Genomic DNA, 27,209 nt, shown 5'->3' on the forward strand with positions numbered 1-27,209 from the left:
CATGTTGTGAAACATGACATCTAACAGGGAGGGCAATTGATTATATGAGCAATTGTCAGACTTTGTTCCAGTGAGTGTATTCAAGTCTGATATGCTATGTGTATGTATTCCTCTGTGTTTTTTCCTTCCAACTGATGCCAATTGTTTCCTCACAGGGGGTCACCTGGTTGGGTTTTTCTCTGTATTATTGTAGGTCTTTACCTTACAACATAACAGATTTGCAGCCAACAAATCTCCAGCAACTTCATCATGTCAATACGGGCCAAATTTCTCTGAGGAATGTTTCCACCACCTTGTTGAATCTTTGACACAGAATTAGGGCAATTTTGAAGGCAAAGGGGGTCCAACCCAGCACTGGCAGTGTAATACCTATAGCTCATAAAGCACCCTGTGAGTCGCTATATTGGTATATACATGTACTTATTTGTGCTTCACTGACATAAAGTCTCCTACTTCTCTAAATTATAATTGGTGAACGTAGGCTGAAAAGATTTTCTCCTGTTTCAGTAAAATTTTGCAAGATTTTTTTTACTTTCCTTAAGTCACACATAATGAAATACATGACTGAGAAAGGTTTGCAGGATTTAAGGCCCAACTCTGAGATAAACTGAATATGTGACAGAAGGTTGCAGGTATTTCCTGATCCTGATCCATGTACAGCTGGTTCAGTTTGTAAATTGTACATTGACCTGTATACACTAAGCTTTGGCTACTAGAAATTACTTCTGGTGTTCTAATATATTGCTGTTGTATCTATTTTTTGATATGTGAGACTGCTTCTTGTTTCAAAGTGTCTTATTCATCCAACTACAGTCACTGGCCACTTGATTAGTTATGCCTTGTTAGTACAAGGTTGGACCCTCTTTTTCCTCCAGAGCTCAGCAGTTTGTCTTGACTATGTGTAAATGTAAATTGCTGCCATGTGATTAACTAACTGAATGTTTGCACCTACAGGTGGTTTCACAGATGTACCTAACAAAGTGGCCGGTGACTGTATGCGCCAGTGATTTCTCTTCATGTTTCACAGCAGCCTTATTTACATGAAAGAATACAGGAAACTGGACTCATTCACAAGCACAAACACCAGAGCGGATTTTTCTTCACATTCCTGAAACCTTCACTTTTTCAGACACATTTATGGCAATGCGCCTGAACTTTCAGTGCTTTGTTACAGAAGTTTATCTTATAAATTTACAAAAGTAAAGCATATTCTCCAACACAGATCACCGTCATTCTCTGCAGAACGATGAAAACCACGATAAATGTTTTGACATACATTTTTTCACATTGGCGTAAAGCTACACTTCAACTTTGCGGCTGGCCTGCATACAAAAGTCCGGCCATGTTTTATGTTCCATGAAAACGTTATGCAGGTGCTTCAGCACTGTTTGAACTGCATGATGCCGCTGATGCCTTTCCTGGGAGAAATCAAATCAAAATGTCCATGTCTTCAGTCTTTGGTGTTTTTGTTCACAGCAGGATTAGAAATGAAAAACAGAAATTATGAAGTCCTTTTTAAAAACTCTGTGTCAGACTCCAGTGCCACCTTAGCTGTTTAGTTTATGCTGGTAAAAGACAGGAAAAGAAAGCAGTACTGTAAAAGAAGCCGTATTCTTATATGAACAAACATTTGTATGAGCAGCAGGCAGGTAGCTCTGCCACAGCTTGTTGTTTTAAGTTAGGTTAATGAGTCTCACATTATGTTAACATGGATGGGCTTGCAGTTCGCTGATCCCAGGATCCAGACTAGTTCTTTGGGCTTCATAATAAGAGCATGCCTGGAAACATTTGCACAGTTCCTTGATCCAACTATTTTATAACAAACAAGTCCGTTCTGATGCTCCACACTTGAGTAATGAACATCTTTAGAGATCCATGGACAGGACCAGTAAGTAAAGTAAATCAGACAATGATGATGCATTATCATAGCTCGAATATCCAGAAGGGACACGATCACTATTATTTGAGGAAGTCCACCTCAAGGTTCATCACAGTTCTGTTTTTAAAATAGTCATCCTCATAGAGGTCCAAGAGAGTCCTGGGATTCCTGCTCATTGGCCAGAATTGTCCGTCCATTGTCGCTGTAGCTCCGGTTTGGCAGGAAGGACAATCTGAAAATTAGACAGAGGTGCCTTTAGTACACGTTAGTTAAGCCTTAAGTCAGACAGTCTTAAAGTAAACTTCATATACACTTCACATCTACAATGCTATAGGCAGAGGCAGAAAGAAAGCTGACATGTTAAATGAGGTCATTTAAAAGCCCTATTTTTTTTTCATGCTAATCATGGAAGATGAATTCTTTTTAGCGATTTTTCTCCCTTCAGCAGAGGTCAAAGGGAAGCACCCCAGCCTGTACATACAGTACATACAGTCATGTGAAAAAGAAAGTATCCCTCTTTTAACTCTAAGGTTTTATGTGTGTTTATATGTATACATATCTAAAATTATTTAGCACCTTGGATGCACAACAACACACGTGTCATTATTTATTTAAAAAACACTGACCCAAAAAGCCAGAAGCAGTGTCTGAAAAACTAAGTCCACCCCGTGATTCAGTAGATCAGCAGCATAAACTTGAAGTAATAATTTGCTGTACGACTTTATCAGTCTCTCGTTCAGGAGGAATTTTGGCCCACTCTTCTTTACTGCATTGCTCCAGTTCATTGAGGTTTGTGGACATGCTGTGCTGTCCTGCCACAGCATTTCAGCTGGTCTGGACTGTCTCTCGCAGATTTGCTGCTGTGCTTTGGGTCATTGTTCTGCTGCATAGCTCAAGGTACGCCAAGCTTCAGCTGTCAGACAGATTGCCTCACGTTTGACTCTAGAATACGTTGGTATACAGACGAGTTCTTGGTCGATTCAATGACTGCAAGGAGCCCAGGTCCTGTAGTCACCCCAGCACCACTGTGCATGGTGGTGGTATGAGGTATTTGTCTTGATATTCTGGGTTTTAGTTGCGTTATATACAGACATCTATACACTGGTCTTGTATGTCCAAAGGACAGAAGGCTTGTGATTTGTTCAGATGTAACTTTGCAAACCTAAGCTCTGTCTAGTTCTTTTTAGAGAAAAGAGGCTTTCTCCTGGCAAACAAGACATACTTGTGCAATATTTTCCAATTGTATTATCAAAAACTTTTTTGGGAGTTTCTTTGAGCACTGCACAATCTGACCATGGTGTGAATTTGCTGGAATGTCCACTTCTAGGAAGAATGCAACTCACAATAGAGTAATGGAAGAAATGGCCATATAACCATTCCCTGACTGAGCTCCAATGGCTTCTCATTCATCACTGCTGATGTCTTTCCTACTTGGCATTGTGTTAACGCATACCAGAACAGCAAACTGCCAAAACTTCTGCTTTAATAGAGATGGCCACACTTGCTGATGATGATTACTCTCTTAATTCCTGTGGAAGCAGTAAAGGTGTAGTTAGTTTTTCACACACTGCTTCTGCATTTTGCCTTACTTTTTTTTTTTTTTAAATATACACTGATATGATGAAATATATCATGTCATTCTGGTCATCTGAGGTCAGCGATTCTTTTTTTTAATTATGCTCAGATACATAAAACCTTAGAAGTGAAAGATGGAGTACTTTCTTTTTCACCCCACTGTAAATGTGCTTCTGTTTCTAACGGCTAATGTCACTTACTGTATGTCATATAGAGTGAAATTTTAAGTTCCATGTTTGAAGGATGAGTTGAGGTCAAGGCAAACACAAATGTATCATAGCTCTGCTGGCAGAAACCACCAGAGGAGAGCTTTTGTGGAAAAGTCGGTGGGAATATGAGAGGAAGAAGGCATGGGAAATCAGAAAAAAGGGGAACTGCTGTCAAAGCAAGGCACAAAGTTCCCCTGGAAAAGAGGGAGGACGGGGGAATGGGAGAAAGGGAGCAAACAGAGAAAATACTTCAAAATGGAAAAGGGAGAATTGTAGCATTTGTTTTTGCAAGGACCGTTTATTTAGAGTACAAATCAAAATTAAAATAAATAAAAAAAGCTCTACATAGCACAAGTGAAGATATTTTGTGATTTAGTGTGCATGTCTGGCTCCACTGGTGTGTTTGCAACCCACTGAAGCAAGCCGAACAAAACAGCAGCAACATTTATATGTTTATATTCCAAATGAAGGCAGCTGGGATACTTCTACTGTTTCCAAATTATGTAGAAACATACATTTATCAGGCTTTTAACTGTAGATATCAACCAACACATGTAAAGATTACTTATAATCACAAAGCCAGTCCATTTATAAAGCACATTGTGGTGCTTTTGGAAATATTGTCAGAGTGAATACTTCGTACAGCCTAAAGAAACCTACTTAAAGAGCATCATCAAGTCATTTTTGGCATTTGATGATTAAGTTCCCAAAGATTGTAGTTGAAAGATAATGCAGTAACATTAAAAACTGCCGCTCAATTGACATTTCCTCATTAACCAGCCTTGTGTTAATGGAAACCTTTGGTATATTATTATGGATATATAGTGTGGATACTCTCACATATATAAAATGAAATTACATTCTCATCCTGCTTCTCAAAGTAACTAAAACAGCAAAATATTTTTTGAAAGAATTAAATGAAAAGTCCCAGTTTTCAGGTACTTAGTTTCTATATGATGAAAACCAGTTTGCCTAAGTTTAGAACTGATGTGATGTCCTGGTTTTTATCTCTGAACTCAGCTAATGGTATTTACTAATGTCTCTGCAGCTCAGAGAGAAAATATTTCTAATTGAGTACCCAAAGCAAGTCCGTCCAGGGGTGACGATTATCCAACCTTTTCACATGAGTCATAATGGTGAGTCTGATAATTGTCAGCAGTATCAGTCAACTGGAGCTGTGGCTGACAACGAGAGGCAGAGTGATGATACAGGATCCCAAACACATTGTGTATTGGATTGTTTTCTCTTCTTTTGTTCTGAAAGCTAGTTCAGGCAGTGGACATGAGCTGCATCATGTACGCACAGGCCACTTTTTTCAACTGTTCACTAACCCAACTATCCAATCAGCCAACCACATGATAGCAAGTCAATGCATTTAGGCATGTAGACGCCTAAATGCATTGGAGAGAGCCTGGTGAAGTTCAAACGGAGTATCGGAATCGAACAAAAAAAAGATTTTAGTGACCTAAATGTGGCACGGTTGTTATGTTGTGCTATTTTGATCATTTTGGAGAACGCTGATCTAATGGGAATTTTCTGCCCAACCACCTCTAATTCATTGAGTCACAACAACATTAAGACAGTAGGGTCAAAATTAGGTGTGAGCCACATGAAAGCATGGATTCATCCTGGCTTGCATACACAGTTCAGGTGCTGGTGGTGTATTGGTGTGGGGGGGTATTTTCTTGGGACACTTTGGGCTCCTTAGTACCAACTGAGCATTATTTAACCACCACAGCCTATCTGAGTATTATTGCTGACAATGTACATCCCATTGTGTCTACAGAGTACTCAATTTGCAATGGCTGCTTCCAGGAGGACAATTTGTTATGTCATGCTCAGATCTTCTCAAACTGGTTTCTTGAATACAACATACTCAAATGACTGCCACAGTCACTGGATCACGATCCAATAGAGCATGTTTGGGATGTAGTGGAATGGGAGGTTTGCATCACGGATGTGCAGTTAGGAAATCTGGAGCAACTATTTGATGTTATCATTTCAATATGGACCAAAATCTCTGAGGGATGTTTCCAGCACCTTGTTGAATCTATTCCATTAAGAATTTAAGCTAGCTCTAAAGGTAAAACGCTCCAACCCAGTACCAGCAAGGTCAACCTAATAAAGTCTCAGATGAGTATACATCTAAATATCAGTTTGCTTGTAGTTAAAGAGTAAATTATCATTTCCATTCAAACACAGTACGAGTCACAAACCCAAAAACATGCAGTTGGAGAGGCACAACATCTAATTTTCCCTTTTGAGTGAAGACTGGTGACCGACCACAGAGGTTCAACAGGATTAGCTCCTTCTTATCAGATCATTTGCCACAATGACCACACACACACACACACACACACACACACACACACACACAGAGGCATACACTGAGTCCAATGTGGAGGCATGCCCCGGGTGAGGAGGCAATGGGAGAAAGACAAACAGAAATGTTCTGTTAGCTTCTGCTCTTCTCTTTTTTGTGTGTTTTCGGTACAGCAAGTTTGTTTACTGTTCAAACACAGCTCTACTTTTGCACTTTTGGTGGTACTGTGTATTATTTCACACAGTCTGGGGTTACTTCAATTAACATCCGAGTATCTCATCCCCCCGGAGATCGTTAAGCAACCCCCGGGGCTACCCGCAACAGCAAGCCGCAGGAGGAGACGTTGCGAGCGGAGGCAGAAGAGAGGCAAGCGGGGAGGCCTGTGGGCACGGCTAAAGACTAGTCCGTTTAAACCACCACTCCCGATCATATTCCTCTCCAACGCCCGTTCAATCCGTTACAAACTGGATGAAATACGACTGCAGATCGCCACTCGACGGACTTTTAATAACTGTTCGTGCATGATTTTCACTGAAACCTGGCTGGACAGCGCCATTCCCGATGCGGCTATCGATCTAGCAGGCCGCACCGCCTATCGAGTCGACAGGTCTGCGGACTCGGGTAAGAAGACTGGCGGGGGGCTGTGCATCTATATTAACAACCTTTGGTGCACGAACGTCACGGTAACGGAAAAACTGTGCAGTACAGAGGTAGAACTGTTGGTGTTAAAGTGCCGTCCATTCTATCTCCCTCGGGAATTTTCTGCCGTTTACATCTGCGCTGTTTACATTCCACCAGATGCTAATGCTAAGCTAGCGTTAGCACAATTGAGCAGCAGCATCAATAACAGCCTGGTAGCACACCCGGACAGTGTCTTTATTGCGGCTGGGGATTTTAACCACGCGGACCTGAAATCTGTACTTCACAATTTCCACCGTAATGTGAAGTGTGCTACCAGAGGAGATAGAACGTTGGACCAGGTGTACACCAACATGGCGAATGCGTACAGAGCCCAGGCTTATCCCCACCTGGGTCTGTCAGACCATCTCTCCCTTCTGCTACACCCAATATACACACAAAAGATCAAGAGCACTGGGATTACAACCAAAACCGTGAGAACATGGCCGCAGGATGCTATTCCGATGCTTCAGGACTGTTTCCACTGCACAGACTGGGATGTATTCAAGGTGCAGGACACTGACAATCGTGTCGCATTGAACAGTTACACCTCCACTGTCTTGGACTACATCTGTTTCTGTGTGGACAATGTAACAACTTGGAAACGATTCCGTGTGTTCCCTAATAATCCACCCTGGATGACACACAGAGTTCAACAACTTATTCGAACGAGGAACAACGCTTTCAACTCCGGGGACCAGGAGGCATACAGTGCTGCCAGGGCCAACCTGAGAAGAGGCATCAAGACTGCCAAGCAGCAGCACAGGAGGCGTATCGAGGCCAGGTTTGAGAACAACACAAACCCAAGGCAGGTCTGGGAGGGCATCAGGGCTATCACGGACTACAAAAGAAGAACACCATCACCCTCAGCCGACAGTTCTACTCTGGCTGAGGATCTAAATCTCTTTTATGCCCGTTTTGACAGGGAGAACACCGACCCTGTCCTGTCCCCTCTCCCCTCAACCGACCCTGCTCCGGTCCTGAGCACTCATGAGCTGAGGCGTGTGTTCCGGAGCATTAACACCAGGAAGGCGGCCGGGCCGGATGGAGTGCTGGGCCGGGTGCTAAAAGACTGTGCTGCGGACCTGGCGGACGTCTTCACCTCTATATATGACACCTCGCTGTCCTGTTCACTGGTACCATCCTGTTTCAAAGCAGCAACCATCGTTCCCATCCCAAAACAGTCAAATGTCACATGTCTGAATGATTTCAGATCTGTGGCACTCACCCCCATTCCCGCCAAATGCCTGGAGAGACTGGTCATTAAACACATCAGAGCTGCTTTTCCACCATCCCTGGACTCGCACCAGTTTGCATACAGGGAGAACCGGTCAACCGAGGATGCGATCGCCACAGTGCTGCACACATTACTGAAGCACTTGGAACACAGGAACACCTATGCACGGCTCCTCTTTGTAGACTACAGCTCGGCTTTTAATACCATCCGGCCATACAAACTCCGTCCCAAACTCCACCAACTGGGACTTAACTCCTCTCTGTGCAACTGGATTGTGGACTTCCTCACTAACCGTAGACAGAGTGTCAGAGTGGGTAAGAACACCTCTTCCACCCTTGTGGTCAACACCGGTGCCCCTCAGGGGTGTGTTCTGAGCCCTCTGCTATACACTCTCTTCACCCATGACTGTATTTCCTCCTGCGCGTCCAATCTCATTGTTAAGTTTGCAGATGACACTACAGTGCTCGGACTTATATCCAACAATGATGAGACAAACTATAGGACAGAGGTGCAACAACTAGAGTCATGGTGCCACGACAATAACTTGGTCTTAAACACCAAAAAGACCAAGGAGATCATTGTAGATTTCCGGAAGAGGGGCCATAACAACCATCTGCCTCTCTTCATTGGCAGTGAGGCGGTGGAGAGGGTGAGCAGTTTTAAATTCTTGGGGGTAACTGTGACCGAGGACCTGTCCTGGGGCAACCATATCACCTCAGTTGTACGGAAGGCCCAACAGCGCCTCTACTACCTGAGGAGACTGCGGAGCGCACACATTCCCAGATCTCTGATGTTGAACTTCTACAACTGTGCCATCAGCAGCGTTCTGACGTATGGATTTCTAGTGTGGTTCCCCAGCTGCACCAAGGCCGACCAGCAAGCACTCCAGCGGGTGGTGAAAGAAGCTGGCAGAATTATTGGAACAAGTCTGCCAGAGATCAGTAATATCTTCCCCACTCGCTGTCTGAGGAGGGTGCACAGTATCCTGCGGGACCAACATCACCCTGCGCGCCACCTTTTCCATCTGCTGCCCTCAGGGAGAAGGTACAGGTCTATACAGGCCAGAACATCCAGACTGGCCAACAGCCTGTATCCACAGGCTGTGAGGCTCCTGAACTCTCTGCCCCCCTCTCACGGACAATAACCATATCCAACTTCTTAATAGCAATGAACTGGTCTGCATTGGTGCATCATATCTTTATTCTCTTCCCCCTCCTGCCCCCCCCCCCTCTTTCTTAAATAGATAACTATCATATCTGATATCATATCTCACAGTACAATAATATTGAATGGGTTGCATTGTTGTATTTTGTCATGTTTCTCAGGTCTTTGTCTGAATTTCTACGAACATTATTGCTAAGGATTGTCTTATTGCATTGGAGTCACACTGGGTTAAATATGTACACTTGGGTTTTAAGGGGTATTTATTATTTTCTTCTTTTTTTTGGGTTGTATGGAAGCCCCAAACGCAATTTCATTGTTCTTGACAATGACAATAAATAAATAAATACTAAATACTAAAATACTAAATACTATCTCTGTCCGTCTGTCACACAGTCATGGAAGAGATGCCTATCACTCAGAAGCCAGTAGAGGGATCAGCGTGAGTATCTGGCAAAACCACGCTCAAGCTCTGAGGATCTGACTCAAGGAAACGGGCATACAAATAAATACATACTGACAGTGTGTGGGGTAAAAAACAAACTATTAACATATCCTCAAAATCTACACTTATAAACAATTAATTGTCACTGGCAAATATGCATCTGAGGAAAGGCAACTGTAGCAACAATTTGCTTTTGTGTTAGTCTAAAGCTCAGGAGGAACAGTTTGGTGCCAAAAAGGCAACAAAGACCAGGATCAGTGGTAAAATTACAGTTTAGGATACTAAAACCTTTGAAAAAAGACGTGAAAAAAGTCACAATCTTACATAAAAATGGAACACTTTATGAGGATCGAATTGCCACTTTCTGTAAAACTTTTAATCTCTTACATTTTTTTGTTTTGTCCCACTCTTCTTTGCTTTAGTTCATTGAGGACTGTGGGAATTTACTTCGGGACATCTCTCTTAAGGTCCCAGAAAAGGTCCCCAAAAAGCATTTCACTCGGGCTGAGTTCTGGACTGGAACATTATCAAATCAAATCAAATCAATTTATTTATATAGCACTTTTCACAGGATAAAAACCACAAAGTGCTTCACAGTAATATAAAACAGAAATACATAAAATACATTAATAATAAAACACACAGCACAAATCTAATTAAAAGCCAATCTAAATAAATGAGTCTTAAGCTGCTTTTTAAAAGAATAAATACAATCAAGGCAATGTAATGATGGAGGGAGAGCATTCCACAACCTGGGGGCCACCGCTCTAAAAGATCTATCACCTCTGGTCTTAAAACGAGTTCGTGGGACTACCAACAGCCTTTGATTAGATGATCTCAGGCTGCGAGAGGGAGCGTGGGGTTCTAAAAGATCAGAAATGTAGGCAGGGGCATCACAATTCAAAGCTTTAAAAGTCAGAACCAAGATTTTAAAATGAATTCTAAAATGTACTGGAAGCCAGTGTAATGAACGTAACACTGGTGTAATGTGCTCTCTTTTTCGTGCCTTAGTTAAAAGCCTTGCAGCAGCATTCTGGACTAACTGGAGACGGTCAAGATTCCTTTTGCTCAAACAAAGAAAAAGGCTGTTACAATAATCTAAGCGAGATGAAATAAAAGCATAAATAACCATCTCTAACTCAGACTTAGACAGCAAAGTTCGCAGTTTGGAGATGTTTCTTAGCTGAAAAGGGCAGTTCCTAATCAACTGGCGAGAGTGTTGTTCTAGGGACATGGCAGAATCAAAGATCACACCAAGGTACCTGAGGCTCAGGTGAACAGATTATCTTTTAGGTTTCACGTGCTTGGGATTATTGTCCAATAGGAAGAGGTGTTTATGGTTGAATCAGTGACTGCAAGGTGCCCGAAGTCTTGTGTTTACAAAACAAGCCCAAATCATCACCAACCCTCCACCACCGTGCTTGACATTTGATTTGAGGTGTTGAAGGCGCTGCCATGTCTGGTTTTTACCAGACATGAAGATATACATTGTGGCATTTTGGTCTCAACTGTCCAAATAACATTGTTCCAGAAGTCTTGTGATTTGTTCGGATTCAACTTAGCAAATGTAAGAAGTGCTGCCATCTTCTTTTTAGAGAAAACAGTCTCTCTTCCTGGAAAGCCGTAGTTGTTCAGTCTTTTTATAACTTACTTTCATGGACTTTAATATTTAACGTGCTAAAGAGTCTGTGGTGTCGCTCTTGGGCTTTCCTCTGAGCACACTCATTTTTTGCAAGTAGGTAGAAAAACAATATCATAAAAATAATTTTAACTTTTGTCTCTTCAAAAAATAAATTTCTCATGTTCTGGCACACAAAGCTGTCCCTACTGTCTTTGAGGAAGTTTAGACATTCATTAAGTTTATTTTAATTCTATTGTTTTGTTTAAATCCTTCAATAGCTCTCCGTCCAACAGAAATTTATCTCATTGCTCTTTCTGATTCAAAATAAAACCCTGCTAATCCCAGTACTCTGAATGTGAAAGCTACACACACTATCTAATCCCTATTAATGCCATGATAAACAAATCCAAGCCTAGTTCTACAACTGCATATAAACTCCTTCCTTGATCTGACTTGGATTTGGTTTCATTCTGCATCTTAAAAATGGTTCACAAACATGTCGTTTATGCTGCTTATCACTACAAAGAAAAGCTCACTTCCTGTGCTTACATATATGGTATTGTTCAAGAGCAAAACATGAACATGAAGCATGTTCTCTGACTGCAGTCAGTTAGTGTCAGACACATTCACAAAAAATATTAGCACACACAGTCCTCAGCCCATTAGCAGCAGTCGTGTGAACAAGTGAATGTACTCTCTCGTGTAAACTCTCAATTGTCATGGGAAGATAGATTTTAACCTTTTAAACTTAACTTTTGTTGCCTAATCCTAGCAATTCAGTTTTTTAGCCTAAAACCAATATAATGTGACTCAAAATGAAAAGTTTGAATCAATTTTTCTTGGCTGAAAGTCATGGATGAGGTCACTTATTATACTTACAGTAAGTGATGACAGGCATTTAATGGAGTCTCCCCTCTCCGATTAAAAGAGACCTAGTATGTGTTGTCTTATTTTCTGTCATATCTATGAATAGTAATTTCCCCTCTTTTCCCTCTTGTGGGGGTTGTGTATACATGTGTGCGTTCCTCAAGCTTGGACTCTCTACTAGAGGCCTGGGAGTTTGCGGGTTCTGCTGGATTGGATCGAGCCACTCTTTCAGTTTGGGGGTCAAAGCTCCAAAAGCTAGTACCTCTGGGACCACTTTGGACTTTACTTTCAGCAGCTCCTTCAGTTGTTCTTCCAACCCCTGGTACTTTTTGATTTTCTCATGCTCCTTTCTTTCTGATATCACTGTTGGCTGGGATTGCCACGTCTATCACAACTTTCTCATGCTGGGCGTGGTTGCTACGACGCCTTAGACGCCTTGTTTGTGTCGCTACAACATGGAATTTGACGATTTATTTATTTATTTATTTTCCAAGTAATTTTTATCTGGTCATGAGTAGGGATGGGTATCGAAAACCGGTTCTTGTTGTTGTCAATTCATCTTTTTTAAAAAGAATCGATAAAGAATCGAATCGTTAAACAGAATCGAAAATGGAATCGGAATCGTGAAAGTCTTATCAATACCCATCCCTAGTCATGAGCGATAGTTCTCCAGGCTTTCTGGAGGCTTTTCTGGACAAAAATGTTCTGTGGCATTTTACTAATTTGTCTCAAGGGAAGATGCCTATTTTTGCCTAAGTCCCTAACAGCAGGTAATGAGGCTGAACTGAACAAACGGGGAAAGGGTAGCAAAGATCATACACACAGAAATTTTAAACTCTGGAAGAGTTTTATGACTTGAAGCCAAACCGTTAGCAGTATTTGCGGACTGTATTTTACTTTACAGTACTAAACTGGATATGTTTATACCACAGTGACGACCAGGAACTGAATGTTTCTGTCAGGGTCCTGGGACTGGGCGACCCAGGACTCCTGGGCAGTCATGGACCTGTTATATTATTATGTATTTTTGGTGTTGCTCCCCCTTCTTCTCTATGCTTGTACATATGTGTGTGTGGGTGGCTGTGTGTCTGAGCACTCGTTTATAGGCGCCGTCAGGCCTGGTGGGTGTGGCCCTGCTAGGGGACTGGCCACACCCGAAGCCACACACCTGCTGCTGATCAGGCCTTGTCGGGGGAGCTACTTTAGTCAAGTCAAGTCAAGTCAAGTTTATTTATAGAGCACATTTAAAAACAACCAAGGCTGACCAAAGTGCTGTACAGTAAATACAGATAAAAATACAATAGAACACAATTTCGTAATAACACCTCACTGATAAAAATAAAATAAAAATATATAAAACAAATAAATTAAACCTTTCTAAAAGCCAATGAAAAGAGGTGAGTTTTAAGAGCGGTTTTAAAAGTTTCTAGGCTTTTGGAGAGTCTGACGTGAGGAGGTAAACTGTTCCACAGTCTGGGTGCAGCCACAGCAAACGCCCTCTCTCCCTTTGTCTTTAATTTATACCTGGGAACATCTAAAAGCATCAGGTCGGCTGACCTCAAAGATCTCCTGGGGCGATAAGTTCTAAGGAGTTCTGACAGGTAAGAAGGTGCAGTGCCATTTAAAACCTTAAAAGCCAGCAATAAGATTTTAAAATCAATCCTAAAGGCAACTGGGAGCCAGTGGAGAGAGCAGAGAACCGGAGTGATGTGGTCTCTTTTTTTTGAACCGGTCAACAGGCGAGCGGCAGCGTTCTGCACCAGTTGAAGGCGATGTAGACAGGAACGATCTAGGCCAGCATAGAGGGAATTGCAGTAGTCTAGCCGTGAAGTAATAAAAGCATGGACCACTCTTTCTAGATCGTTCCTGCAAAGGTAAGACTTGACTTTGGCTAAAATCCGCAAATGATAAAAAGATCCCTTAACTACAGAGCTGATTTGTTTATCAAGTTTAAAAGCATTGTCAAAAATAACACCAAGACTCTTAATGGAAGAAGTGCAATCGGAGGTTAGGGGTCCCAAAAAGTCAAGAGAGAAGTTGGGATCTTTAGGAAGCCCAAACACAATGACTTCAGTTTTTTTTTTTTTTTTTTTTTCTAAATGACATCAGAAACAGCAGTATGCGACATTACGTGATGGCAGAGCTTCAGTTCATCCTTTGTCTTTTTTTTTTTTTTTTTTTTTTTTTTTTTTTTTTTAAATAAATAGGACAGGGGGAATGAAGGAGAGAAAGAGGGGGAGAGAAAGAAAGAAAACCAAAGGGGAGAAGAGACGGTGAGAAGGGGGGGGAAGAGAGAGAAAAAAAAAAGAACTCCTGGGTCACCTGTATGGAGAAAAAAAAAAACAAACAAAAAAAACAAACAGAGGAGACAGCAAACAACAAAGAGCAACATAATAATAGAGAAAACAAAGCACCATCACAATAAACTAGCTAGTCATAGATATCAATATTTACTAAATAATAAACGATATTGTGCAGCACGCAAGATAGACAGCGCACAGTGTGCTTTGAGGCAGCAGCCAAGAAAGCTTTAGTCCGCGTCTGTGAATACCCATGTGTGCATACCTGTGTGGATCAGCATGCTTGCATTCCAAAGGTTTCTCCATGTAATGATCTGCTAGGGAGTGTGGGGGGGCCACAGCCCCGTCCTCCAGGGTGTGAAGCGGGTATGGAGGAGATCAAAACTCCAGACATCCAGAGGCCCCCAGAACACAAGAGACCATGGAAGACCAACAGAGGGGCAGCCGCGCCACTGTTCCAGTAAGAGCTGAGGAGAGTCCCAGATGAGGGCTCGCCCAGCAGCCGCGGAGCAGAAGTCAGGGGGAGTTGCAGTGACGCGCCCGTGAGCTCCGCCGGCCCCCAGCTGTGCCTGAGTGACCGAGCCCCAGGCCGAGAGGCCGGGGGCACCCCACCTCCAAAGGGGGCCGAGCGAGCCCCAGGCCCCAGGCCCCGACAAGCGGCCGCCAAGGAGTGAGCCGGTGTGTACCCGGACGCCCACCCCCAGACACAAAGAACCACCAACACACCGACACCTGAGGGAGTCCGCCACCGGCAGGGGAAGTGGTGGTGGGTGGAGATAGGCCTCCAAACCTTGGAGGGCCTGAGGTGTCCCCAGAGAGGTGGCGTCTGATACCCAACCTGACATATAGACACAGACATACAGGCACACACAGACACAAACATCCATTCCCACCCTCATGCTCTCATATGCACTCACTCCACACTCAACCAACGTGGAGACAGACATAAAGAGACGCTGTACACACAATCACACTCCCCAAGCGTACTCTACAAACCGGGTCTAGGTACCCTTGCCCCTGGAGGGGGGAATTGCACCCAGACCCGGGAGTGCAGACAGAATGACTTCAGTTTTGCTTTCATTAAGGTGTAAGAAGTTAAGAGTCATCCAAGTCTTAATGTCAGACAAGCAGGAGAGTAGCGGCTGCAAAGAAACATTGCAGTTCAACCTCAGAGGGAGGTAGATCTGAATATCATCGGCAAAGATGTGGAAGGACACATTATGTTTACGGAGCACATCGCCCAGAGGGAGCAAGTACAGAATAAACAACAGGGGGCCTAGTATGGACCCCTGAGGTACGCCACAGGTTAAAGGAGCTCTGGGAGATGACAGTTCACCAAGGTGAACAGAAAAACTCCTATTATTCAAATAGGACTGGAAAAACTTTAAGACAGTGCCCTTTAAACCGACACAATGTTGAAGGCGGGATAGCAGTATGTTGTGATCAACAGTGTCGAAGGCTGCTGTCAGGTCCAGGGTTACTAAGACAGCAGCACAACCAGAGTCAACAGTTAAAAGCAAATCATTAAAAACTCTCAGAAGGGCGGTTTCTGTGCTATGCCGAGCTCTAAAACCAGACTGGAACTTCTCATAGAGATTGTTATTGTCAAGAAATAGCTGGAGCTGCGTGAGGGCGGCTCGTTCCAGTACTTTAGACAGAAAAGGGAGGTTGGAAATGGGCCTATAGTTAGAGAGTAGGGATGGATCTAGATTAGGCTTTTTAAGGAGAGGTTGAACAACAGCGTGCTTGAAGGGTGTTGGAAAACAACCAGAACTGAGGCAGGCATTGATCAGGACCAGAAGGAAAGGTCCGACTGAGTCCAGAACCTGCTTCAGAAGCCGAGAGGGGATAGCATCGGTGGAACAGTTGGTAGTCTTAACCTTGCAGACTATTTCATGCAGCTGAGAGAGAGATTGGTTCGAACTGATTAAAGGCAGAATGGCACAAAGACAAAACACAGGGATTGGAAGGTGAAGATGGAATGACAGACTGCAGGGAGGAAATCTTGTTTACAAAGAACTTTAGAAAGTCATTATAGAGGGTGGCAGAAGGTGTGAGGCTGGTGGATGTGTAAGGATTTACAATGGAATTTAAAACACGAAACAGAGTCTGAGGTTTATGGACACTACTGCTAACCAGGTTTGATATGTAGGAGGACTTGGCCTCTTTAACGGCTTTCTGATAGGTTGAAAGAGAGTCTCTGAGGATATTAAAAGAAATGTGCAGCTTGTCCTTTTTCCATTTTCACGAACAGAGTCTGTAATCCAGGGTTCAGCGTGAGCTTTGGGACGGAGTGTTTTTAGGGGAGCGATGAGGTCCAAAATAGAAGTACATGTTGAGTTGAAAAGAGCAGTTAAATCTTCTGCACACAAGGAATCAATCCAGTCCACCGTGGAGAGCTCAGAGTTGCTAAAAGCAGCAGAAAACTGAGATGGTACATGGGTATTGATGATCCGGTGACGGCGTGAAGGAGGTTTAACTGCAGCATCAGAACAATGTGCAGTGGCAGAAAATAGAACAGGAAAATGATCGGAGATACACGCACTCTCACAAATTTCAGAGATGTGGATACCCAAGCCGTGAGACATGACAAGGTCCAAAGTGTGACCCTTCTCATGTGTGGAGCCAGACACACACTGAGTAAGGTTGAAGGAATCCAACAGTGAAACAAAGTCTCTAACCAGGGGTTTAGATGGACAGCACACATGAATATTCAGGTCACCAACAATAAGAAAATGATCGAAATCTACTGAAAGCCCTGAAAGGAATTCCCCAAACTCACTGATAAAGTCCTTGTTAAATTTGGGAGGACGATATACCACTGCAATCAGTAACGGAGTGGATGAGTTTAGTTTAAAAAGCTGTAGTTCAAAGCTGGAAAAAGAGGAAAAAGAAATCTGATGGCAGTCATAAACAGATTTAAAAACACAGGCGAGGCCTCCGCCTTTGCCAGAGGACCTGGGAGTGTTTAAAAAACAACAGCCTGGAGGAAGAAGCTCAGAGAAAGCCACAGTCTCACCAGCGCGTAACCAGGTCTCCGTCAGGAACATAAAATCCAAGTCGTAAGAAGAGAAAAAATCCTTGAGCAGAAACGTCTTATTGGAGAGGGATCGAGTGTTGATCAAAGCCATAGATAAGGTGAGATCAGTAGCTGTCATCGGGGTTGATATGCGGGTGAGTGGGCGTAGGTTAGAGTTTATAGCACCAAATCTGCAGATCCGTGGCTGTAGGAGAGCCGATGACCGAGGACCCGGAACGGAAACAGCGAGCGACGGACCCGGAGAGTCACGCAGGAAGGGAGCAAACACCAGGCGTGGGCCGGAGATGGCAGAGAGTCGCCTACCAGAGGAGAACGCCGCCGCCGGCATGGCGAGGAGTGAGCCAGATGACCGAGGGAGGCGCGGGCCAAGAAGCGGGCCTACCGGTAAAGCCGGAGCAACAGCAGGCGGAGTTGGAGAGACGGTTTTCACCCAGGGTCCTCTGGGCTGGAGTGAGCCCCTCACCGCAGCAGAGTAGCAGAAACCCATCTGAGCGAGGGGAGGATCAGCCAGGCAGGAGAGTGATAGAAATGCCTTTGTGCGAGCCAGGAGACCACTTCGCTTCCCTCGTCTTCTCCAATGTTTTTTCCGGTGTAGCTTGGGAGGGAGGAACCAGGTGCGACGTAGGTAAGGTGGAATACCATCGAACAGTGGAGGCACACTGCTTGTTTGTCCATCAAAGACAGAGGACAAAGGTGCTGACACTGCTGAGTCTCGAATAATAAAGAGAGTTTGCCGGTCATAAGTCCGGAGCGAGTTGATTTCCACAGTTAAGGCAAAGAACAGCAAACAAAAAACCAAAAAACAGGAGGAGGAGTGACGGCGAGCCGAACATACTGGCGCCATCTCATGTTTATATCATCATGGTACGATATCCTTTGAGGAGCACTTTAGAGAGTCTTGGAGCTCCCACCGGTGCGGGATCATTGCTTGAGACGCCACGTTAGTCACCCAGTTTAGGTTTTGTCGTTAAGTGCATGCCTGCCATTGTTTAGTGTCCTGACAGCTGCCGCTATTGTTTCCCGCAGGAGGAGCGTGGAAGGCCTGAAGAGCAGCGAGCACCGGGAGTGCAGACAGGGGAGCAGAGAGCACTAGGAGGACACGACACGGGAGTCTGGGGAAAAAACACGGGGATTTATTGTTGTTTTGTACCACACACTGTAAATAAACGCCCTGTTCGCACACAGAGCACCGCGCCTGGGTCCTCCTTCCCTACACCCCCCACGGTCTGCCATGCCAAACCGTGACACTTTCGAGTTTTACACCAAGTAAGAGATATGGTGCTACTTTAAATTACATATCAGAAAGGTTTCATTTGGTGAAATTTTAGGAACTCATATAAATAATTAAATTAAATAGGAAATAATAAATTAACTGATCTGCCAATTATGGAAAACAGCACTCTTCAGCTGTGCTGCATCAGATTCTAAAGAAAATAACTGTTAACAACTTTATTAAAAACAAATGGAAACATTTCTTAGATACTGAGCAGCAGTTCTCAGTCAGAAGGTTGAAAACAACCAAATGCAGCACATTTCATAACTGCATCTGGCATCTATGAGCTGCCAGCTTTGATCTTATCTGTCAGTTTGATCTGTGGCTCAAATCCAGTCTGACAAATCGAGGCTGTAGATCAAACCGTCACTCAAGAATAAAGGAGGGAACTTGGTCTCCTTGATCAAATGTTTAAAGAGACTGTGGTTGTTTTGGTAAAGAGGAAGTTAAAAAGGCGAGCAGGCAGTTCGCATGAGCTTTATTTTTTCTTCACGCTGCTTTTTGTGTGCGATGGTGATTTCCTCTGTTTCTTTGCAGTGTCAACATTTGCTCCATTTTTCTTCTGGAAAATTTACTCTGATGCTTAAGTAAAGTTTGGAAACTTACCGACAGCATCAGTGTAACTTTCTGAACTTTTAAAGACCCCAAAATGAGTTTTGAAGATACCAGTAAAAATGTACATTTTTATCTAGCATCTTTTACTTTTTGAAGGATTGTTTTAAAAAATACTTGAGCAAAGTCCCTACATTTTCTCGGGAAAATATCTGAAGCTTGAATGTTGGAATCCATATGAATGGAACGGTGTCATATCTGGAGATTAACACATCAAACTCAGATGAAAGTGTGTCCATTTTTAAAAAGCTCTACCTTCTGTGAAGCCCTTTGACTGATTTGGACAGTTTGAAAGAGTATCATGTGCCTTGTTCACGAGAGGCTGTAAACAAAATCTCAGCCCCCTGCACGAAAAACTGTGGTTCCTACAGGCCTCCAAATCTGCTGTCAGAGATCAGACATCGGGATATCTTTCAAGCATCAATCATTTTATGTCAACTTGAGCTCCATATTCATAGTACCAGATATTTGCCCCCAAATTTTAAGGTCCTGAAACTGCAGTCTCTGTACTGTGATGCTGTCCAAAACCTGAAGTAATGCTCGTAGACTGACAGTCCTCTCTAATCTGATGGGTCAAGGCCAGGTTTTTGACTGAGTGGTTGCGCACACAGGCTGTCTTCAAGTATTCTGGGACACAGCCAGAGGGCAGAGAACAGTTAATTATTGAACGCAATCAAGGGGCAGCAACTTCCACTGCTTCACAAATACATTTTTGGAGGTGTCGTATCTACGCAGCTTGAGGAGCGTTTCAGTTACACCACAGCTCAATCTAGACAGATGGACGGCACTACAAGGGAAACATTCAGGTTCATATATAGTTCAGCTTTGTGCCAGGAAATGATTCACATGAACGCTACTGTACATATTCTTAGAGCAACTTTATCCAATTAGTAGCTGCCTGCAGTGTGCACATTTCAATAAGCCAGACTACCTATACTCCACGTAGCTTCTCAAATTTCCACTGTTTTTCCCACATATTTCCACTTCCTCTCGCTTGGTCTTCAATAATTCCTCATCTCCTTCTCAACCGCAAGACAACATCAGCGTTCTAAACTACAGACACCGAGTCGCTTGCATGAAAACATCATCTGATCCACAACGTGACCTTAGAATAGATCAAGACGAGATAGAGGAGAGGTTTGCGTTCCTTTAATTTTGTCCTAATATCTTTTGAGGACATTAAATAATCAAATTTCACTCTGTGTGTGTGAGACAGAGAGAGCGCTGATAGAGGAAAAAAGACAAGTTTTCCCACAGGAACGCCAAGAAGTAGGTTAGCGAGATCAGAATCAGAATACTTTATTGATCCCTGGGGGAAATTATTTTTTGTTACAGTGCTCCATTTTAAACCAACATTAAGACAAGACAGACAATACGCTAACTAAGAATAGTACAATATATACATATATATACAGTGGAGATAAAGAGATAAAGTGGGGACGCCAGCCTCAACGTTACAAGTTGGATGTGTTAAAGGTGTTAATGAGTTGTCCATGTGAGGCGTTTGGGCTCAATAAGTGTGTGTAATTGACATAACCATTACCATTAAGCAAAGCATTTAGATCCACTGTATTTAGGCCAGAAAACAAAGTCACAAGAAACTAATAAATGCTCAAAAGAGACTTTATTAAAAAAACAAATAAATAAATTCAGTATATTTATTTCTCTGTCCTCATTTGTGTTTACATTTGCAATTCATCATCCATTCTCAAACATAAACACACACACAGATAGAACATCAAGTACAGGCTAAGACTCTGCACCAGAAAATTCACAAACTAATTGACTGTACGGTATGAACTGAACTGATACCCCAGATTCTGGGCCAGTAAGGCTTTAGTGTTTCGAGGTCAACAGACAGATCAGCTGGGAGTCAAAGGATGCAATGACCTCAAATCCAAGCATGACTTAAGGTGAATGTAAATTCTGGCCTTAATCAGTGAGTAGTTACAGTTGGCTAGAAGTGGTTTTTATAATTTAGTAGCATGGGACCTGACCTGAACTGCACTGACACAAAGTCCTCTGAACAAAACATGACTTGAAAGCTAAAATTGGAAACAGAACTACTACTCTACAGGCCTCAGTTATCATGTTATGATAGTACAGCAAGAGAAAGACTGAACAAGTATGGCATGTTTGGAAGGTTTGTCAGGAGAAATCCTCTAGCCTATAAAAAGAACGTTGCTGCAAAGCTTAGATGTGCAAAGCTGCATCAGAACAGACCACATGAGCAATTTTCTTTAGATTGATGATACAAAAATGGAGACGGCATATGATATCACAGCAAATCAAAGTATATCACAGCACATCAGCACAAAAACCTGATACCTCAGCTGCTAAGCATGGCGGTGGGGGGATAATGATTTGGGCTTACATTGCAGCCACATGACACGACAGCTTGCAGATCAAATCAAATCAATATTTGACAATGAATCGGTGACATGAGTAAAATGTGAGGCCAACTGTTGGACAGCTAAAGTTGTCTCAAGGTGCAGCAAGACAATGATCCCAACACAGCAGGATTTCTACAAAAGAGCATCGTGAATGCTGTGGCAGGATAATCAGACAGAACCATATGTCTGCAAACTTCAGTGAAATTATTATTTTAAGTTTTCTGCTAAAGATGGTCTAAAAGCTACTGAATTGTGGAGTGTACTTGGTCTTTCACAGGACTGCAGAGAGTCCTGAGAAAGCTTTTCTTTCTCATCTGTATAGGCTGTGAAGCCTAAAAACAGGTGGCCGTTTTTTAGGCTTCACCTCCACTGATTAGATTCGCTGAGCTTTATCTGTGGATCTGTGACTGTTTGTGTGCATTTTGACCATTACAACTTTTGAAGAAGCCTCTGATTTGCTTTGGGTGAGTCAAATTCTAGTTTCTAATATGCAGGTTTTTTTAAACTAATTATGAGCACTAATTATTAACTAATATAGTAAACTAAACTAATTATGTGCATTTGTGTTACGCAGCCATATAGTCTATAGCCCCTCCTTGATGACCATGCTCATATTCATATTTTAATAAACCAGCTTATGATGATGTTACAGCGCTTATGCCCGTTATCGATGCCACTGCTGGTATTGGATCGATACTAGTGTGACCGATTGTTGCTTTAGTTTGCTTACACATGACCTCTCACGCGGGCACACTTTGATCTGCTCCCTCCTCCCTGCTCTGCTGTGTTTAGTTGTCCAGCGATCATGTGACTCGGTGACACCAAGAAGAGCCATGCGGCAGTAAGTGAGAAAGCGGAGCAACGCGTGGAGCTACTTTACAGCTGTAAATGAAAACACTGCAAACATCATGCATGTTGGAAGATAAGTCTACACAGTGGCAACACTGGCAACTTATATAAAGACATGAGAGACCACAAAAAATAGAACTCGGTCCCAGAACAAGCAGCAAAAGAAATGAGAAGGTGAAGGAAATTCCTCAGTCATACCCAGACTGTCAGCACGGCGTCAGAGCTCACTGTCACAGTCCTTTCAGAGAGGCAAAGAATAACCAGGTAGCTCATGTAACAATAACGGTGATTTAGTTGTCATTAAGATGTATTCAGAATTTGCAAATTGATGATGATTCATCTCATAAATCATGACACACTGCTCTCCCCTGCATAAGCTGCCTTTATAATTTTGGCTGTACTGGCTCTGAATTTACTTGCTCTCAGATTGATACTAAAATCTGCAGTATTGCACACCAGTAGCGGTGCCTCAGAGGAGTGTGTAGCCACACAGCATCCACTTGCTTATTTGGACAATTATCTCCGCTATTAGCAGATTTATGCCCGAACACTACAGTTCATGCATTACATGTGATCTGTACATGGGAACCGTGCATGAAGTTGAGAATCTAATTCAGCATACATGGCCATTTTAACAATAACTGATAAAAATTTCCTCTTTCTTTCCCAGCACCTTGTGCACTTCCACCCGTTTCCCCGAGATTTGTTTTGGCACTGGTAGTAAATGCATGAGATGTCTCATGGCTGCATGTAAGCCAACTTAATTTAAGAGTTTCTTCACAAAAGCCACAAGCAATTCCAAGCTGAAGGGCTACGTTATTCAAAGTGAAATGTTCCACATTAAGGATCAGCTACTGGAGAGGCAGTGCACATATATTTATGATGAGAGTTTATGCCTAATTACCTTGGTGTTATAATATGCGAGCCCTCATGCTAAAGACAACAGTAGACAAGGGCCCCGAGTCAGAATAAAAATGATAGTAACAGCTAAAATAAGCTTTGAAAACAAACTTTAATAATAACCAGCAAACCACAAACGGTACCATTAATCTGTGCTGCTTTTCTAGGACAGAAAATCCTCTGAGTGTTTGCTATGGATGAATGTGAGGCCATTCTGACTGAAGGCTGAGCTCAAGACATTACTCAAGAGAAACTATGATGAGCACAGGCGTGATTACAAATTCATAACATGACAATTTTTATTGACTTTATTTTCCTTTCCATCACAGACCACTACGCTATGATGTCCTAAATTATCATGGGGAGTTTTTTACAAGCATTGATTAAATTTGATGTTATGTGGTTACATAGCACAGCGTGATTAAATCAGTTTAAATATTTAATCTGGTTCTGGGTGTATCATTATCTTAAATTTCTTCGTATGTGAACAGATTAATTCTCACCATATCGCTCTGCCTCAGTGCTGTGCAGCTGTGTCTGCGGAGGCTCCCTTCATATATCCAGCACTAACTTTAAGAAAACAAAGGGTAAATCCCCTCCTTTCTCCAAACAGACCTTGTTTTGTTAGAGAAGTATGAAAATGATTTCATCTGACTGACATTTGGTCCTGATTCGTTCCCACTGAAGTTAAGTCAACTAACTTCCTGCTCAATAGAAGTTAGCTGCTGATAATGAGGTGCTGCTCCTACATGTATTTTTGACGTTGGTCTTTCATTTGCATTTTTTAAAAGTCGTTTTATCTTTGGGTTTCGTGAAGCCTTGCCAAACGTAACTGAACCTTGTGACTCAGAGCTAGTTATTTATGAATACTACAGTGAGCTTCGCACCATTTTCTGGGACCCATAGTTTTCTTGAGATCCCAGCTATCACTGAGTTATCAAACTAATAATGGAACACAACTACGATTTGGGTTTTAAATGTGAGGCAACTACTAGTTAAAGTGAATTCTTTACAAGTTTCAAACACCTTGTGCCACCCTCCACAAGTTTTCAAAGCAACCTCCCTTTGACAGAGTAATATCAAAGATGGATATAGTCTTGATTTTAGCTGTAACAGGAGGTCTTTATCCTTCAAAACCGGATCCTCTACCAGAGGCCTGGGACCTTGAGTGTCCGCCACTACTTTGTCCGGCTGGTCTCTATCTGGAAGTATCCACAGGATCTTAGCTCAGTCATTCCCAACCACCCTAGGAGGCGTATCCCATGTTGACCTGGGACTTCCAGGCCATACTCGGCACAGATGTTCCTATGCCAGCCACTCGATTATGGCGTTCCATGTATGCCATCCCTGCTAGCATCTTGCACCCTGCTTTTATGTGCTGGATTATCTCAGGGGCATCTTTGGACAACCTGAACTTGGGGTCTTGCCTGATGTGGTAGACCCCAGCCTCTATCGAGCTTGTGCTTAGAGCTTGTTCCTGTGCTGCCATGATTATTGTCTCTCTGCTGTCTTTTAGCCCAGCTTTGTCCAGCCATTTATAGATTATTTCAACACCAGCCACTCCTTCTATCTGGTACATGCTGTGAAGAGACCTGTCTTTTCATGATGGCTCTCTTCTTGCTCTTCTTCTTTCTTGTGTTTTTGCTGCCTGAGATATTCACAAAACGTGATTAGTTATGGCTATCTTCCTAATGTATTCATGGATCTTTTTTTGTTTCCTGGACAGTGGTTCTAACACTCACTAGTCCTCAGCCTCCTTCCTTCTCCTTAGCACGCAGTCTAAGGATGCTGTGCTTGCATGCATTTTCTTGATATCAGTGAATTCTATCTAAACTTTTGGCCAGCTGTCCCAGTAAAGTATCTGATGACCAGCAGGGGGTAGGTGTTGGTAAATGGACTGGTTCTTATATAGCACTTTTCTACTCTATCTGAGCACTCAAAGTGCTTTACACAACTTGTACATTCATCGATTTACACAAGCACTTTTTTTTGACATTGTTGATTGCCTGGATCTTGGTCTTCCCATTCAGCTGACTTCCCAGGCTTGTCATGTTCATGATTGCGGCTTTCCTAGTGGTTCCCATTTGCCACTGGGATTCCTTCTTGTCCTTTCTGACATGTGTGCAGTGTGTGTGTGTGTGTGTGTGTGTGCAGTGTGTGTGTGTGTGTGTGTGTGTGTGTGTGTGTGTGTGTGTGTGTGTGTGTGTGTGTGTGTGTGTTTTTGAGGATCAATTCTGCTAATAACGTTTTTCTACCTAAGAGATTTGCTACAGTACATCTATCTGTGGCCAAGAGAGAAAGTTGTTATTATTTAATAAAAACTGGCTAAAATAAAAGGAGCGATCTACACTGAGTTTTATTTGGCATCACCAGAAATGTTGGAAGAAGCTGTGAGGACTTGAAAACTATGGAAATTGTTCACCTCAGACAAAAGAACAGGCGACTATCTTTCTGTCGATCGAACTCACGGCCATGCTGATGGGTCATGGAAAGTGGAATATTTAAAACGAGTCTCACAGATAGAATCTTTTGGCTAAAGCTGGAACACACAGGGACCAAGAAGTTCAGTTCAGTGACTTTAACTGGTGGAGTTGAAGCAGATAGTTCCTGGCTACAGTTGCCTGAGTGCATCATGCACTTTATATAAAAGATGGACGTAGCTTCCAAGACAAAAAAACCCCCCACCATCCATCTTCTGGCAAAATGTAATAATTAAAGTGAAAAGTCCAACTCAAAAGCAGCAGCAGAAAAACATCAGAACTGATGGATGATGGTAGCTCTGAGAGCTCTTTCCTCTCTTCAGTCCATCAGACTCTTTACAGATAGGTCTCATGCCACGAATCTCCAGGTTTCTGCAAGTCAGACTTAATTCTGTCATCCACCAGGAGTTAAATCAGTTTGATGACTAACAGGTCAGTTAAAATTAATTGTTTTTTCTCTCAAATTCTGTCTCTTTTAGCTTAATACAACATTTAAAATGTGTGATCTGTTGGAGAGCTTATGCCAAGACACAAAAATCTGGGCTCAAAGCAAAGCTCATGGAGCAGCTTAGCAGCCTTGAGGCTAAACCGAGCTGTGTGGATATGTGTGACTCGCTGAGAACCAGGATTTTCTAAAAATACACAGTAAGGCTTGTCTGAATAAACAAAGCAAAAAAACAACAACGACAACAAAAGAAAAACTGAAAATCAATTACATAGTGAGCATGTGCTGATACTGAGGTACTGAAGGAAGTAGTGCTAATCAGATTGGGAAGTGACCTTGTTTAGCCTCTGCTGCAGTCTGTCTACAGCCTGCAGAACTGTGTCATCTTATTTTTAGTTCAATATCAGCCTGACAGTCTCATTCAAAATATTAACAAGCTTTAAGCAAAACAAAAATCAAAGTTCTCGCTGAGATTATGATTATATACAGTGGTTTTAGACATTTAATAGCTAACTGGGGGAATAAGTAAACTGTGTCCTGCATATCAACCTTCATTTAAATCAAAGGATTTAACAACAGTATTGCATTAACTTTTTAGGAATTACAGTTATTTTTATTTATAGCTTCCCAAATGTGGCCTTTGTTTTCCAGCAACAGAAATCCATCAAAGTATTAACAAACCATTGAGCTGTCCATGGTGTAGCTAGCAGCTGATCCATAGATCCTAAATTGGACAGGCGAAAGTGAACGGAAGGGATGGGTTGTACTTCTGCTCTGGAAAACAGCCCGTGGTTTCCACCTTGTTGCATGTAAACCGTCTGTAGTTAGACCCATGAAGGCATCTCTGGATTACAGTGAGATGCAGACCTTATAAGAGTGTTCTCAACTTGGTTAGATGTTGTGGAAGCTGTTTTCTTGACTT

At 42.7% G+C, this 27,209-nt stretch overlaps 1 protein-coding gene across 1 annotated transcript in view; it reads right to left on the reverse strand.

Moving 5' to 3' along the window:
• Positions 1 to 583: 583 nt before the first annotated feature.
• The window catches only part of LOC146570651 (5-hydroxytryptamine receptor 4), a 73,633-nt gene continuing 47,007 nt past the window's right edge, over positions 584 to 27,209 (reverse strand). The window contains exon 7 of the mRNA XM_085281211.1: positions 584 to 2,111. Within this exon, the coding sequence (XP_085137337.1) occupies positions 2,018 to 2,111 (94 nt within the window). The 3' untranslated portion in view covers positions 584 to 2,017. The remainder of the gene's footprint in view (positions 2,112 to 27,209) is intronic.

The sequence above is a fragment of the Mchenga conophoros genome, linkage group LG7 (assembly GCF_057382185.1).
Source record: "Mchenga conophoros isolate Kocher_MC1m ecotype Shallow Benthic linkage group LG7, M_conophoros_male_GT1.1, whole genome shotgun sequence".
Taxonomy (NCBI): domain Eukaryota; kingdom Metazoa; phylum Chordata; class Actinopteri; order Cichliformes; family Cichlidae; genus Mchenga; species Mchenga conophoros.